Here is a 16383-nt window from a genome sequence, read left to right as displayed (position 1 = left end):
CCATAACATTGTCAGCTGGTTTCTGAAAAGAAACCTTGCAGGCAAGAAGGGGCTGGAAAGAAGTATTTCAAGTCATGAAGTGCAAGGACCTACATCCAAGATGACTCTATCCCACAAAGCTATCATTTAGAATGGAAGGGCAGATGAAGTGCTTTCCAGAAAAGGTCAAGTTAAAGGAGTTTATCACCACCAAGCCTTTATTATATGAATTGTTAAAGGAACTTATCTAAGAAAAAGAAGGTCAAAACTATGAACAGTAAAATGACAACAAACTGACAACTATCAACAACCAAACCTAAAATAAAATAAAAAACAAACTAAGCAAACAATTAGAACAGGAACAGAATCACAGAAATGGAGACACATGGAGGGTTATCAGCAGAGAAGGGAAAGGGCAGAATGAGGGAAAAGGTGCAGGGAATAAGAACCATAAATAGTAGGTACCAAATAGACAGGGGAGGTTAAGAATAGTATAGGAAATGAGGAAGCAAAAGAACTTACATGAAAGTCTCATGGACACGAACCAAATGGGGGAGAATGCTGGTGGGAGGAGGGGTGCAGGGCAGAGGGGGATAAATGGGTGAAAAAAATGGGACAACTCTAATAGCATAATTAATAAAATATACTAAAAAAAACCACTATTCAAAGTCTCTTCTACCTCCCTACCCTCCCTAGCCCCAAACCAAGTCCAAAGTGACATTTCACAAATGCTTGAAATTTCCATCTGTGGTAGAGATGGAGTTGGTATATGCTGTTTTTCTGGGAGTAAGCTTATTTTGTTTCTATGGAAAATAGTAAGTTAAAAATTTGAGTATAAAGGAGAGTCTTGTCAACATTTAAATATTGGGCACTAAATTTTTATTTTAGAAACTCTGTAACAAAATATATTGAAGATTACTGAAAGAGGCCAAATGGTTTCAGCCATTCAGGAGGGACCTGAGGGGGAGGAAGCTGCTCCTCTAGACCAGGACTTGAGAAATTTTCAGGTAGACTGGACAGGTGAGGACGTGTAGTAACTACGGGTTGAGAGGCAGTCAAAGGACTGTAATACATGCTGGATTGTGTCTCGCCCAAAGAGGAGGCAGTTACCAGCTGTTTAATCCCTAGGTAATTGAATTGTTACTGGAAAAATATTATATCATTTGCTGTTTGGTTGTTTAAGAATCCCATGGGTTTACTCTAGAAAAATTGGTTGGCTGGGCTGAGAAACTAAACAAATATAACTGCCCTCAGGAGAAGCCACACCTCTTCGCCCGAAGGTCCAGAAAACTGAGTTAGTGAACCAGTTCCTTCTCTGTTACATTAGCTAGTGATCCTTTACTCATATATTCAGTAATCCTGATTCTTGCATATCTGGCAAATAGTTGCAGCAGTTAAGTTCCTAAAGAAAACATATAAGCAAGCCCATAATAGAGTCTATGTTATTTAAAAATAAGTACATTTTAAAAACAAAGTTTGGAAAACTAATTATATAAAGAAACACAAGGCATAAAAACTGCATTAAAAATTATAAAAATAAAAATCATATTATTTCTAAAAATAGAACACTTTGCATAAAATCATGATTTGTAATTTCAATATGCCCTCTGCTGGACAGATCTAGTTTTGCAAACTCTTTTATTTCCTTCTTAAACCAAAATCTGAGGTAACAATTTGATGAGCGCTTTTTTATTCTCAGATATAATTGCATGAGTTGCTGCTTATTACTTTGTAGACACTACACCATAATATCCCACTCATCTTTCATCCCTGTGAGGCAGGCCATGTTTGTAGACAGTATGCTGACCTCTGCCTAGCAAAAAAAATCGAAGAAGACAGAAATTTCTAAATATTTTTTATAATCTGTTCTCTGAGATGCTGCCAATGGGGTTTCATTGTTTGAGCTCCTGTATTAATGATATCTTTTAAAATGCAATGTCTCAAAGTTCTGGCCAAGATGGAGGTGTAGGTAGAAATCCTTTGCTTCCTTGCACAACCAAAAGGAGAATAACAACCAATCTAAAATCAATAAACATTCAGAAGTGTCAGAAAATCAAACTGCATGGATCTGCAACAGCCAAGAAATTAAAGAAATAGTCAACCAGACTAACCAAACCAGTAATAACCCACAGCAGGTGGCAGACTACAAGGGTGGGGCTGTCTGAGAGAAACTGTCATGAGGTAGGAACTGTGTGGGTGGGGCTGGCTGAGTGGGAAACTGAGACTCAGAGCTGACTGCAGACTACAGCGGTTGGGGTTGTGGGAGAAACTCCCAGTCTCACATGAGAGTTTGTTGGAAAGTGGGACTAGAGCCAAGCAGGCAAGCTGCATGGTTCCTTCTCTGGCCCCTCCCCCACAGACAGCTCCACAGCACAGCAAGGAGGAACAAGACCCCACCCCCTTACAGCTCAACAGATGAGCCAAGACAAACAAATAGGGCCCAAATGAAAGAACACAGTGAACCCTCAGAACGAGAGCTAAGCGATGAGGAGATAGCCAACCTCTCTGATGGAGACTTTAAAGCCCTGGTCATCAAAATGCTCACAGAACTGATTGAGCTTGGTTGAAAAATTAAAGAACAAATGAAATTACCCAAAATAAAATAAAGCAAAATATTCAGGGAACCAACAGTGACAGGAAGGAAACCAGGACTCAAAGCAATGATTTGGAACAAAAGGAAGGAATAAACATCCAATTTGAACAGAATGAAGACTCAAGAATCCAAAAAAATTAAGAGAGACTGAAGATTCTCTGGGACAACCTGAAATATTCCAATATCTAAATTATAGGGGTGCCAGAAGGAGAAGAACAGCAGCAAGAAATTGAAAACTTATTTAAATAAATAATAAAGAAAAACTTCCCCAATCTGGCAAAAGAAATAGACTTCCAGGAAGTCCAGGAAGCCCAGAGGGTCCCAAAGAAGGAACACAGCAAGGCACATCATCATTAAGTTACCCAAGATTAAAGATAAAGAGAGAATCTTAAAAGCAGCAAGAGAAAAGGAGACACTTACCTACAAAGGAGTTCCCATAAGACTATCAGCTGGTTTCTGAAAAGAAAACTTGCAGGCAAGAAGGGGCTGGAAACAAGTATTCCAAGGCATGAAGTGTAAGGACATACATCCAAGATTACTTTGTCCAGCAAAGCTTTCATTTAGAATGGAAGGGCAGATAAAGTGCTTCCCAAAAAAGGTCAAGTTAAAGGAGTTCATCATTACCAAGCCCTTATTATATGAAATGTTAAAGGGGCTTATCTAAGGAAAAGAAGATCAAAACTATGAACAGTAAAATGACAACAAACTGACAACTATCGACAAATGAACCTAAAAGAAAAGAAAAGCAATGAAAAGGAAAACTAAGCAAACAACCAGAACAGGAACAGAATCAGAGAAATGGACATCACATGAAGGAATTTCAGTGGGGGGAAAGGAAGGAATCAGGGAGAAGGTGCAGGGACAAAGAAGCATAATTGGTAGGCATAAAATAGATGAGGAGAGGTCAAAAATGGTATAGGAAACAGAGGACTCAAAGAACTTATATGTACAACCCATAGACATGAACTAAGGGGGGCAGGGAATACTGTAGTGTTGGGGGTTACAGGGCAGAGGGACGATAAAAGGGGGAAAATTGGGAAAAGTGTAATAGCATAATCAATAAAATATACTTTTTAAAAAATACAGTGTCTCTCAAAAGGAGTATCTCCAAGCAAGGTGATTCCAGTAGTAGTAGGGCGAGTATCTCAGAGTTCTCAGAGAGACATGATGAAAACAGTGAGAGTGTGGAATCAGGATATACACAGTTTTCTCACAATTCTATCCAGGATCAGGTGCTGAGTGTTTACATGCAGACATTTTTAAAAAACTTTGAATTTCTAAAATGTATTTTTCCTGAAGCTTAACATAGTATGAACTGCCTTGGCTGTTGTAGCTCAGTGGATTGAGTGCGGGCCTGTGAACCAAAGGGTTGCCAGTTCATTACCAGTCAGGGCACATGCCTGGGTTTCGGGCCTGGTCCCCAGTGGGTGGCATACAAGATGCAACCACACATTGATGTTTCTCTCCCTCTCTTTTTCCTTCCCCTCCCCTCTCTCTAAAAACAAATAAAATCTTTTCTTAAATAAAATTAAAAAATAATATAAAGTATTTTATTTCTCAAATTCCCAAATATTTGACCATTTAGTTCATTTATTTGAAATCTAAAATTAAAGTTTAAAAGAACATTCAACTCCAGGATCTAAAAAAACAAAAAGACTACCCTATATCTCTATGTTTGTATGCTTTGTATAAACAATACATCCAGGGTGCATGAAAGCCATGCCAGATACGGATGATCTATGAGGAAAAAGACTAGCTTCCGGCAACACTGAGAACATCAACCATCAAGGAAGAGATTATTTCCTGACAGAACCAGGATGATCACAGTGGTTTCAAAGTCACTTTCTATATCAGAAAAAAAAAACTTTTAAAACCCCAAACTCATGGGAATGCCTATTATAATGCAGATAAAAGCAGAGTTGCTCTTAAATGCTGCAAGATGGGTATAAATGAAAGAAGCAGAGCTTTCTCCCTCCCAGTGCACTTTCTTTACCTTAAAACCTTAAGATTTTGCTGAGACAGAGAAAGAGAGAGAGAGATCTACCAGAATGCAGTTGGCCATATGCAAGCTTACCTAGAAGCTGAACCAGAGGGAGAGGATTCTGAGAGGGTGCCAAAGGTGACAGAGGCTGGCTCATCAAGGAAACAGGATGTCCGGAGACCTCAGTTCTGTGAACAGAGGCAAAGGGCTCTGGCCCCATAGAGACCATAACAGGCCTGCAGCCCAGCCAGCCAGCTGGCTACCTACAATGAGAAACTCGAATTTCCCAGCAGTTTCCCATGCTTTTATGCTTCCTATGCTGTCTTTGTTTATTCCTTTCTAATTCTCCATCAATAAAGATAATCAGATTATAGAATGAAAAAGAAAAAATTGAGCATTTTTTCCTACACTTAGGCCAGCATGTCATTATTTTGTTTGTTTTAATATATGAATATTTTACTTTCGGATTATAAAACCAGTATTTGTTCTATGTAATGTGAAAAAAAATTCAAAGAAGAAAATAAAAATCAACCATCATACTGCCAACAATAAGTAACAGGTAATAAAAATTTTAAACTCAGTCTTTCTGCAATGAATATACTTTTTACAAAGTTAAAATGGGATACTGTATAGTTTTGCATCTCCTCTTTTTTCTGGCTAATATTATATTTAAAAACATTTCCATATCCACAAAATATTCTTCAAAACATGTATTGAGGTTGTTTGATAATCTATTGCCAAAAAGAGTACCATAAATGTTTAATAATTTCAATTTTTAAAGTACACTTAAAAATACTTTTGCAGTTTATTTTCTTGTTACCCTAGTACTTTTTTAAAGATTTTATTTATTTATCTTTAGAGGGGAAGGGAAGGAGAGAAATATCAACATATGGTTGCCTCTCGTGCGTCCCCCGCTGGAAACTGGCAACCCAGGCATGTGCCCTGACTGGGAATCGAACCGCCATCCTCTGGTTCACAGGCCTGCACTCAATCCACTGAGCTATGCCAGCCAGGGTAAAGTACACTTTTTATTGATTATGCTATTACAGTTGTCCCATTTTTTTCTCTCATTTATCCCCCTCTGCCCTGCACCCCTCCTCCCACCAGCATTCTCTCCCATTTAGTTTGTGTCCATGAGACTTTCATGTAAGTTCTTTTGCTTCCTCATTTCCTATACTATTCTTAACCTCCCCCTGTGTATTTGGTGCCTACTATTTATGGTTCTTATTCCCTGTACCTTTTCCCTCATCTGCCTTCTTCCCTTCTCTGCTGATAACCCTCCATGTGATCTCCATTTCTGTGATTCTGTTCCTGTTCTATTGTTTGCTTAGTTTGGTTTTGTTTTTGCTTTTGTTTTAGGTTCAGTTGTTGACAGTTGTGACTTTCTTGTCATTTTACTGTTCATAGTTTTTACCTTCTTCTTTTTCTTAGACAAGTCCTTTAACATTTCATATAATAAGGCCATGGTGATGATGAACTCCTTTAACTTGACCTTTTCTGGAAAGCACTTTATCTGCCCTTCCATTCTAAATGATGGCTTTGTGGGATAGAGCAATCTTGGATGTATGTCCTTGCACTTCATGCCTTGGAATACTTGTTTCCAGCCCCTTCTTGCCTGCAAGGTTTCTTTTCAGAAACCAGCTGACAATGTTATGGGAACTCCAGTGTAGGTAAGTGTCTCCTTTTCTCTTGCTGCTTTTAAGATTCTCTCCTTATCTTTAATCTTGGGTAATTTAATTATGATGTTTCTTGGTGTGTTCCTGCTTAGGCCCAATTTCTTTGGGACTGAGCTTCCTGGACTTCCTGGAAGTCTATTTCCTTTGCCAGATTGGGGAAGATCTCCTTCATTACTTTTTTCATATAAGTTTTGAATTTCTTGCTGTTCCTCTTCTCCTTCTGGCAACCCCAAGATTTGGTTGTTGGGGCATTTAAAGTTGTCTCAGGGATTTCTAAGCCTCTCCTCATTTTTTCAAATTCTTGTCTCTTGATTCTGTTCTGGTTGAACGTTTATTTCTTCCTTCTGTTCCAAATTGTTGATTCGAGTCCCAGTTTTCTTCCTTTCACTGTAGGTTCCCTGTATGTTTTTCTTTATTTCACTTTTCCTAACCTTCACTTCTTTCTCTATTTTGTGTCTGTACTCAACCATTTCTGTGAGCACCCTGATTGCCAGTATTTTGAACTCTGCATCTGACATGTTGACTATCTCCTCATTGCTTAGTTCTTTTTCTGGAGCTTTGATCTGTTCTTTCATTTGGGCCATATTTCTTTGTCTTGATGCACCTGTTAAGTTGTGAGGGGCTGAGCCTTAGGTATTTGCCAGAGTGGGGCAACCCACATTGCTGCATTGTGGTGCTGTATGTGGGGGAGGGGTCAGAGAGGGAACAATGCTGCTTGCTTGGCTCTCATCCTGCTTTTAGTCACTTCCCTCATGACCCACAAGCAAATTGGGTCCTTCTGGTGCTGATTCCTTGGTGAGTGGGTTTGTGTATGTTCTAGGACCTCATGGGTCTAACAAACTCTCCTGTGAGGCTGAGAGTTTTTCATGCCACTGCAGCCCCCACAGGATTCTACAACCAGAGGTTTTGAGGCTTTCTTTCCCTGTGGTGGAACTGTGGGTTGTGTGGTCTGTCTTTCTCTTCCCAGTTGTTCCTCCTGTTTTATCCACATGATACAAATGTGGGACCACCAGCCACTGGTTCCCCTGCCTGGTCCTTCAGCCCCTGTCTTGCCACTTGTCCTCTCCACTCTGGTTGTCTGTCTCTGCCCCTCCTACCAGTCTGGATGAATGTTTCTTCTTTAATTCCTTGGTTGTTGGACTTCCATACAGTTCAATTTTCCATAGTTCTAGTTATTTTTTGTTTTTGAATTGGTTGTTGTCCTTCATTTGGTTGTGTGAGGAAGTAAAGCATATCTACCTATGCCTCCATCTTGGTTGAAAGTCTCTAATAATTTCTGAAGGTAGGCCATTAAGTTGTGTCTAACTTTTTCTATTATTAAAAATATAATGTGCAAGATGGAGGCATAGGTGGAAGCACTGCGCCTTCTCACACAACTAAGTTTAAAAACAACAAAGTTTTAGCAACAAAAATGCAGCCAAACCACAGAAAATTGAACTACACGGAAGTCTGACAACAACCAACATTTCAGCAAAACTGGTAAGAGGGGCAGAGCCAGCAGCAGAGTGGGATCAGGCAGGAAAGATCCATCAGACCAACCAGGGTGGGAGACCCAGGTGCGCCAGCAGCCATGGGTGGCTCCCAGGTGTGCAGAAGCAGGCAGACCCACTGAGGGCTGATCGCAGTCAAACATTAGCACACAGATAAACCGGTGAAGGAAGGAGCAGTGAGACGGACCATGCAGGCCACAGCAGCAGGAAGCAGCAGAGGGAACCACCATTGTCCCTCTCTGACACCGCCCCCACATACAGTGTCACAAACCAGCAACCTGGGTGACCCCGCCCTGGTGAACAACTAAGGATCCACTTCTCATAAGTAACAGGCACAAACAGATCAAAACATGGCTCAAGAACAACTCAAAGCCCCAGAGCCAATAAATCTAAGTGAGGAAGAAATAGCCAAACTTTCAGATGCACAGTTCAAAACACTGGTGATCAAGATGCTCACAGAACTGGTTGATTTTAGTCACAAACTAGAGGAACATATGAAGGCTAAACTAATTGAAATTAAGAGAAATACACAGGAAACCAATAGTAATGGAAAGGAAACTGGGACTCAAATCAAAGGAGTGGACCAGAAGGAGGAAAAAAATGACCAAACAGAAAAGGATGAAGAAACAAAAATTCAGAAAAATGAGGAGAGGCTTAGGAACCTTCAGGACATCTTTAAACGTTCCAACATATGACTTATAGGGGTACCAGAAGGGGAAGAGGAACAGCCACCAGTGGAAAACTTATTTGAACAAATAATAAAGGAGAATTTGCCCAATCTGGCAAAGGAAATAGACTTCCAAGAAATCCAGGAAGTTCAGAGAGTCCCAAAGAACTTGGACCCAAAAAGGAACACATCAAGGCACATCATCTGCTGTGGTCCAGCTGCAGCGGGTCTAAGGGTCCCCTCGAGGTGAAGGTAGGAGTCGGCATGGAAATCAGGCAACTACGCAGCTCAAGGCAGGTGATGCTCTGAAGACCTTTATTGAATGTAAGGCTGAAGCTTTTATACTATTCTAGCTGGCAAGTGATTTCAGCTGGCAAGCGATTTCGGATTCGTTGGCTTTTGCAGTTACTGTTACTATGCTTCTTGGTCTGAACAGGAACTTGGCTGTCTGCCTTGGTTAGGCTGTGGCAGGGGGCCTATTCTTATTCTGCATTTTAGATATGTCTAAAATTGACTCGGGGAGTAAACATGCCCTCCATGCCACGTCCACCAGGTTGGAAAATGCTTCTTTGAAGTCTTGGACCTCCCCTCCTGACTTTGTCAAGGAACGGATCCAACTGTGGACGTGGCAATCATCATTATATTAGCCAAGATTAAAATGAAGGAGAGAATCCTAGAAGCAGCAAGAGATAAGAGAACAGTCACCTACAAAGGAGGTCCCATCAGACTGTCAGCTGATTTCTCAAAAGAGATCTTACAGGCAAAAAGGGGCTGGAAAGAGGTATTCCAAGTCATGAAATCCAAAGACCTACATCCAAGATTGATCTATCCAGCAAAGCTTTCATTTAGAATGGAAGGGCAGATAAAGTGCTTCTCAGATAAGATCAAATTCAAGGAGTTCATCATCATCAAGCCCTTATTATATGAAATGTTAAAGGGGCTTACCTAAGAAAAAGAAGATAAAAAAGATGAACAGTGAAAGGACAGCAAACTCACAGGTATTAAGAACCACACCTAAAACAAAAGCAAACTAAGAGGACAGCTGGATCAGGAGCAGAACCATAGAAATGAAGATCTTATGGAGAGTTAGCAACAGGGGAGTGGGAGAAGGAAAATGGAGGAGAAGGTACAGAAAATAAGTAGCATAGACGGTAGGTAGAAAATAGATAGGGGGAGGGCAAGAATAGTATGGGAAATATAGAATCTAAAGAACTTGAGACATGTGGTCATAAACTAAAGGGAGGGAATGGTGGGGGAGGAGGTGTGCATGGTGGAGGGGAATGAGGGGGGGACAGAACAACTGTAATGGCATAATTAATAAAATATATTTTAAAAATATATAATGTGCATATTAATTATCACTAGTAATGATGAAAGGCACATATCTTCATCTGTTTCCTTAAGATAGATTTCTATAACAATGTAGAATAAAAATGTGTAGTTTGATTTATAGATGGCTGTCTTCCCTCAGTGCCCTCACATGATGGTAGGGTTAAGGGAGCTCTTTGGGGTCTGCAGTAAAAGGGCACCAAACCCATTCATGAGGGCTCCAATATGGCAGCTACTAGCAACATGTGGCTATTGAGCACTTCAAGTGTGGCTAGCACTAAATGAGATGTGCTTATAAGCATAACAATATACCAGTTTTGAAGAGTTAAGATTTTATATTGGGTCTATGTTGAAATAATTATATCTGGACAGATTGGTTTGAACAAAATATATTATCAACATCAACTTAACCTATTTCTTCTTATTTCTTTAATGTGTTTGTAGGATACCAATGGGTAAATGCACAGAAAACTCAGGAAAGTTTGGACTAAAGACAGCTTCAGAGTCAAAGCTGCACATGGTTGTGGCCCTTACAGTGTTTCCTACTGGCATACTACTACAGGTGCCTGGCAAACATTTGCTAAGGGAATGGTCTAATGTACCCTCCTTAGTTATCCACTCTTGTTGCACAATCCCAGGCCTGGAAAAAAGAGTAGTGTTTGTCAAGAGCCTAATCCTGACATAAAATTAAGTTACCTGACAAACTTGAATTAAAACTACAATCCAGCAGTCTTTAAGCTGGGCATGCAAACCTCTAGGGGCCCATAAGGCTTCCCAACAGATGTGTGAATGTAAATAGTGTAAAGGAATCTATTTCCAGATTCTCACCTTATATATTCTTTCCAAAAATTGATTTGCCTGAAGACACATTTTGTGATTTCCTTTTCCCATTTTTTCCTTTCATAATTACTCACTTTCACTCTAGAAAATAAAGGCCTGTCTCTCATCCATCTGGAATCTTACTACACAAAAGCTGGGGCCCAGAGATTTAGAAACTTGCTTAAAGTCATACAATTAGTAATTGGTAAGCCACGAATCAAATCTAGGCAATATTGGTGATGTCACTAGAAAACTGATTTCTATTTCCCCATTCTGCCTTCCTCAGAATCCACTTCATCCTAAAAACATCTCTCCTTGTGGACACAAGATAATTGCCAATGGCTCCCAGAGATCCGTACTTCCCCATGAATATCCAGACTGGGTAAATCTCTATACCAACATTACAGCGAGCAACCTGACCTAAATTGGCTTGGATCACATCTAATCCTCTCCCACAGTCCTCACCACCACTTGCCACGGTCACAAACATTGTGACCTGGGAAATTCAATGCACTGGTTGTCATAAGCTAATCAGAGTCCAACCCCAGAGATACATATAGTCAATTTCCCTGAAGTATATGGACTAACAGGGGTAAAGATAGGTTATAAAATTAAGACATAAGAAATATGAGGAAGAGATAAGGGGAAAGTAGGTGTTATATAGGCAAACTTGATAATGTCCATTATACATCTGGTCCTGGGGAAGATAGAAAAGGAAGAAGAAAAGCAAGAGATATTTGTAGAAGGGTTCAGGCCTACTCACTGAGTGATACTGTTGCAATCCACATTTGTTTAGATAATGCTCTGAGATATAAGATGATTCCAGTTCCCCTTATAGGAACAAGACAGGTGTGTCAGATTGTATTTTCCAGAATGTTTATGACAGTCTTTCATTCCACTGGCTCCTTTTGCAATGTGACTTCACTATATCTATCAGGAAGTGGGGTCTGGTCCTCACTGCTGTTGCTCAGTGGGTTGAGCATCATCCCACAAAGTCAAAGGTAGCTGGTTAGATTCCTGGTCAGGGCACATGCCTGGGTTGCAGATCAGGCCCCAGTTTGGGGACATGCAAGGAACAACCAATCGATGCTTCTCTCGCACATGCATGCTTCTCTCTCTCCCTTTCTTCATCCCTTCCCCTGTCTCTAAAAATAAATAAATAATCTTTAAAAAAAAGAAGCAGGATCTATGTGTCCTCCTCTTGTATGTAGGTGGAAATAATGTTATGTTGACTTCTGAGCTTATAAATGGTGATATAACTTCTATTTAGTTCTCTCTGGGGCCACTTGCTCTTAGAACTGAGCCACCATACTGTGAAGAAGTTGAAGCAGCCCAGGGACAGGCCCATAGGGAAGAATCAAGCCTACTGATTCACAGTCCTAGCTGAACTCCTGGCCAACACCCAGCACCAACTTGCCAAGCATGCCAGTGAACCATCTGAAAAGTGGATCCTTAACCCCATGTTGATCTATCCCAGATGGTACCATATGGCACAGAGACAAGCTCTCCCTGAAAGACCTTGCCAGAATTTCAGATTGTTGATAAAACTAAATGATTCCTGGTGCTTTAAGCCACTAAAATTTGAAGTTGTGATATGTAGCCATGGGTAATTGATACAGCAAGCAAACATAGACAATGACTATACAGCCAAATCACACCTGCCATTCCACCCATCCCTAGCTACATACATGATGAGAAAAAATACCCAGACATGACTGTTTTATTTAACTTTTTATTAGAAGAAACTTCAAATATATATTAAGTAAACAATGAACCCATTACCCAGTTTCAACAATTCTCATCAATATGTGATTCTTATATTATTTGTATATCCATCCAGTTTCCTAGCTGTTCTTCCTTATACTATTTTAGGTAAAATTTACATGAATTCAAGTGCAGAAATCTTAGCTGTATAATTTTGACAATGGATACATCCACACCACAGTCATTTTCCACCTCCCCAGAGATTCCCCTGATTTCCCTCTCCAGCTCAGCCTGCTCTATCAGTCAAGGTCCAGTCAGGGGACAGAAAGCACACCAGTAATTTAAATAAAGAACATTTGTTCTATTCTAACAATTAAATTCTAATAAAGAATTTGATTCAGAGTTACACTACCAACAATAATTTTAATAGAACAAGAATTCACACGTTAGAGAAAACAGAAAATGATAGACAAAATGGATGAGAAGATGCAGAATTTTAATAGGAATGTATGGAGTATGAAAAAAACCAAATGGATATTCTAAAATTGAAAAACATACCATCTGAAATTAAGAACTCATTTGATGTATTTAACAGTAGACAGGACACAGCATAAAATAGATTCAGTAAATTCGAAGACAATCAATAAAAAATATCCATACTTGGACAAAGAAGGACAAAAGAAAGAAGAACAAAGCAAAAGAAATATGTAGGAAAACATTAAAAAAATTGAACATATTTGTCACTGGAGTCCCAGAAGAAGAAATTGGGTAAAAGAAACAGTTGAAAATAACCAATGACCAAGAATTTTCTAAAACTGATGAAAAATTAAGCAACAGATTAAGTAAACCCAGTGAATTAATCAGGATTTTTTAAAATCAGTCAGTATTCAAGAGGTTTGCGGGTAAATAATATTCTAATGAAACCACCAGGTTTTATTTAAGACAGATATATGAAGTTTAGAAGAGGTTAAACATACAGGGAAATCTGTGATGAAAGATTCAGTATTCCAAAACTTGCAGAAGATGGGTTTTAGTGGTGTGAGGTCTGGCAACTTGGGTCAGATGAACAAATAAATGTACAGAGACATGAGGCACAGAGAGTCATCTTGGTAGTCACTTGGGGGAAGTGGGTAATCAGGTTAAGGAGGGTATGTGGGGCCCCAAAAGACTGCTTTATTGCTCTGGCTGGAAATGTGGTAGCAGAGGTGAATGAAGGATTCCTTAAGTGAGGATCGCCTTAAGCAATGGGGAGCACTTCTGCGGGCCTCCTTTCTCTGGAGGCAGAGCAATACAGTAGGCTGGTGAGGAAGTGCTCACACTCAGAGGAAGAGCCCAGGACGCCTCTTACCGCTCTGTAGTGTTATAGCAAGTGGAGAGCAAGGCCAAGAGAGGCTATCACTTCCCTGATGTACCCTGACCCTCAACTCAAGTCCACTCCTGTTACCTGCTCCATGGCCAACCTGGACTGTCATCACTCAAAGTGGCTCTATCCTGAATCTTAAATATTCCACTTTCAGACCCCTGTCTCCTACTTTTTCAGTTCCCTTACTCAATTACACCTCTATCCCTCTTCACTCACCCCTTAGCAACCTCCACTTTATACCCATATATCGGTATCATGTCTTATTCTCATCCCACACCCAGGCCTTACAACCCTTGGCCCATCACTCCAGGCACTCTCAAAAGTGTGATGCCCTGACCATTGCCCTTCCATTCTATATGCCTGCCAAACTCCAATCCTGGATGAAGTCAACTCGCATTTCTGTACCTACATGTAGCTTACTGAGTGCTACTTGAGAAAAATCACACAATTGGGGAGACAAGTACCATTCACTGTACATATTTTCTTTTTCTAAGTATATTTTATTGATTATGCTGTTACGGTTGTCCCATCCCCCCTCCACTCTGCATCCCTCCTCCCACCAGCATTTTCCCCCCTTAGTTCATGTCCATGGGTTGTACATATAAGTTCTTTGAATTCCCTGTTTCCTATATCATTCTTAACCTCTCCCTGTCTATTTTGTACCTACCGGTTATGCTTCTTATTTCCTGGAACTTCCCCACCTCATTCTGCCCCTCCCCCTCCCTACTGAAAACCCTCCACGTGATCATCATTTCTCTGGTTCTATTCCTGTTCGAGTTGTTTGCTTAGTTTTTGCTTTTGTTTTTTAGGTTCAGTTGTCGATAGCTGTGAGTTTACTGTCATTTTACTGTTCATAGTTTTTAATCTATTTCTTAGGTAAATCCCCTTAACATTTCATATAATAAGGGCTTGGTAAGGATGAACTCCTTTAACTTTACCTTATCTGTGAAGCACTTTAATTATATAAAGGTACAACATAAATGAAATACCTCACAAAAAATGAAAATACATCTGTATATAGAGTACAAAATTAGAGTACTCAAATTATCCCCCAAAACATTTGCAGTAAATAGTTTGGCATATGCTCTATATATGTATTGTCTTAAATACAGATACAGGTATATATATATATATATATATACACACACATGTATACATACATACACCTGTACATACATTTGGGAAATCACATAGGTAGCTAGATTGTAGCAGACACGTTGTTGAGCAACTTGCTTGTTTTTTTTTTTTAATTTACTATGTCTTGGAGAGCTTTTCTTCTCAAAAGCTGCAGATATAATTAATTCTAACTATATAACATCCTGTTCCTGCATTCACATTTAGATTACTATTTTCACTATGTAAAAATGTTATGATGAATATCTCTGTACATCCTTCTGATCACATATGCAGGCATATCTCCAAAGTGGATCCCTAGAAGTGCAAATGTTTGGTCAAAAGGTAGATGCACTTGACATTTTAATAAATACTTCTAAATTACCATCCAGAAAGGAGGGGGACTGTCCTCCTAACTGCATAGGAGAGAGTTTCTACCCCAGCTGGTCTCACAACACTGCCTGCCTCTCATCTTTCCTTCCCCAGAGTTCTGTCTCGCGTTCTCCCCATAATTTAACCTCCGCTCCTTCCATCCTCACCCGAACATACACATTCTTGGCAAATACCTCACCAAATAGTTGAAAAAAAAAACAAAACAGAAGTTACCAGAGGAGATCTTCCTTGGCTTGCTACCCCCGAACTTACAAAGCCTGCCCACCCCTATCCTGTCCTTCTCTCCCCTTATGTGGGTTGAGAGGTGGGGACAGTCCTTACTCCGATTTAAGGAAATCCTGGGTGTGGGGTCCTTCCCTTCACAAAGGGCTGGCTACCTTCCCTCTCAAGGTGTTTGTGTCCCCTCTCTGCTTAGCTAACCCGAATCTATCTTCTGCTTTCCTCGCTCCAATGAAACCCAAGGCTCGCCTGGGGCCAAATCCACTACATCCCTTTAGGTCCTTATCTTGAGCCACACTATTTTCCTGTCTTCGTAAAGCCACACTCTCCTGATATCCCTGTCTCTCCGGCACTTCTTTCTCTCGCCTGATCTTGTCCTCAAATTCCTCTAGTCTAAACCCGCAAAATTGGAGCTTGGGGTTTCTGTCCTTGGGCCCTGTGTTCTTTCTCCCTGGGAGATGTCCCCACCCCTCTCTTTCAGCCTCCATTACCTCTGGGTTCTCCTGGATCTCTACCTTTAGTAGAGATCTCTACCTGACTTCATTCTCTCCCACTCCGCTCCTGCAGCCTCCACTCCCTCTCGCAGCCAAACCTCAGCCCCTCCTCCGGGAAACCCCTTCGATTCCCCCCTCTTCTAACTCGGCCAAGTGACTGCAGTACCTCGCAGACCTGAGGAATGTAGTTCTGCTTGAAGTAATTTCTCAGCCTGGGGCTGGCCTTGCGCAGCGAGGCCATGGCAAGAAGCCCCGCACCTTGCGCTTTCCGCCGGCTATTCGTCCAGCGCAGAAGTCGAGCTGGGAGCTCTGCTGGCGCGTCCCAGCGTTGCCCCAGCAACCGCGGGGCGCGCCCCAGACGCCCCCTGGCTGTGGGCTGTCCGGGGTCTGGGTTTCGGGGCACAGGCCAGGTTAGAAGTCCTGGGAAGCTCTCCCCTGGACGGTGGGAGTCCCCTTTTGTCGCCTTCGGGTCACGCAGTGTGGCAGTTCTTCACGGAATTTGGATCTTTTCTACCAGCCTCTCTCCTCACCTAGGGGAGCTGCCAGGATGTGTCTCGCCTGTA

At 40.9% G+C, this 16383-nt stretch overlaps 1 protein-coding gene across 1 annotated transcript in view; it reads right to left on the bottom strand.

Moving 5' to 3' along the window:
• The window catches only part of FBXL13 (F-box and leucine rich repeat protein 13), a 284235-nt gene extending 267881 nt beyond the window's left edge, over positions 1-16354 (bottom strand). Inside the window, exon 1 of the mRNA XM_053668913.1 lies at positions 15987-16354. Within this exon, the coding sequence (XP_053524888.1) occupies positions 15987-16061 (75 nt within the window). The 5' untranslated portion in view covers positions 16062-16354. The remainder of the gene's footprint in view (positions 1-15986) is intronic.
• Positions 16355-16383: the final 29 nt, after the last annotated feature.

This window comes from Artibeus jamaicensis, unplaced genomic scaffold (genome assembly GCF_021234435.1).
Source record: "Artibeus jamaicensis isolate MK-2021 breed Jamaican fruit bat unplaced genomic scaffold, CSHL_Jam_final contig_518, whole genome shotgun sequence".
Taxonomy (NCBI): Eukaryota; Metazoa; Chordata; class Mammalia; order Chiroptera; family Phyllostomidae; genus Artibeus; species Artibeus jamaicensis.
Note: the sequence above shows the minus strand (reverse complement) of the source record. Positions and strands in the feature narration are given on the sequence as shown.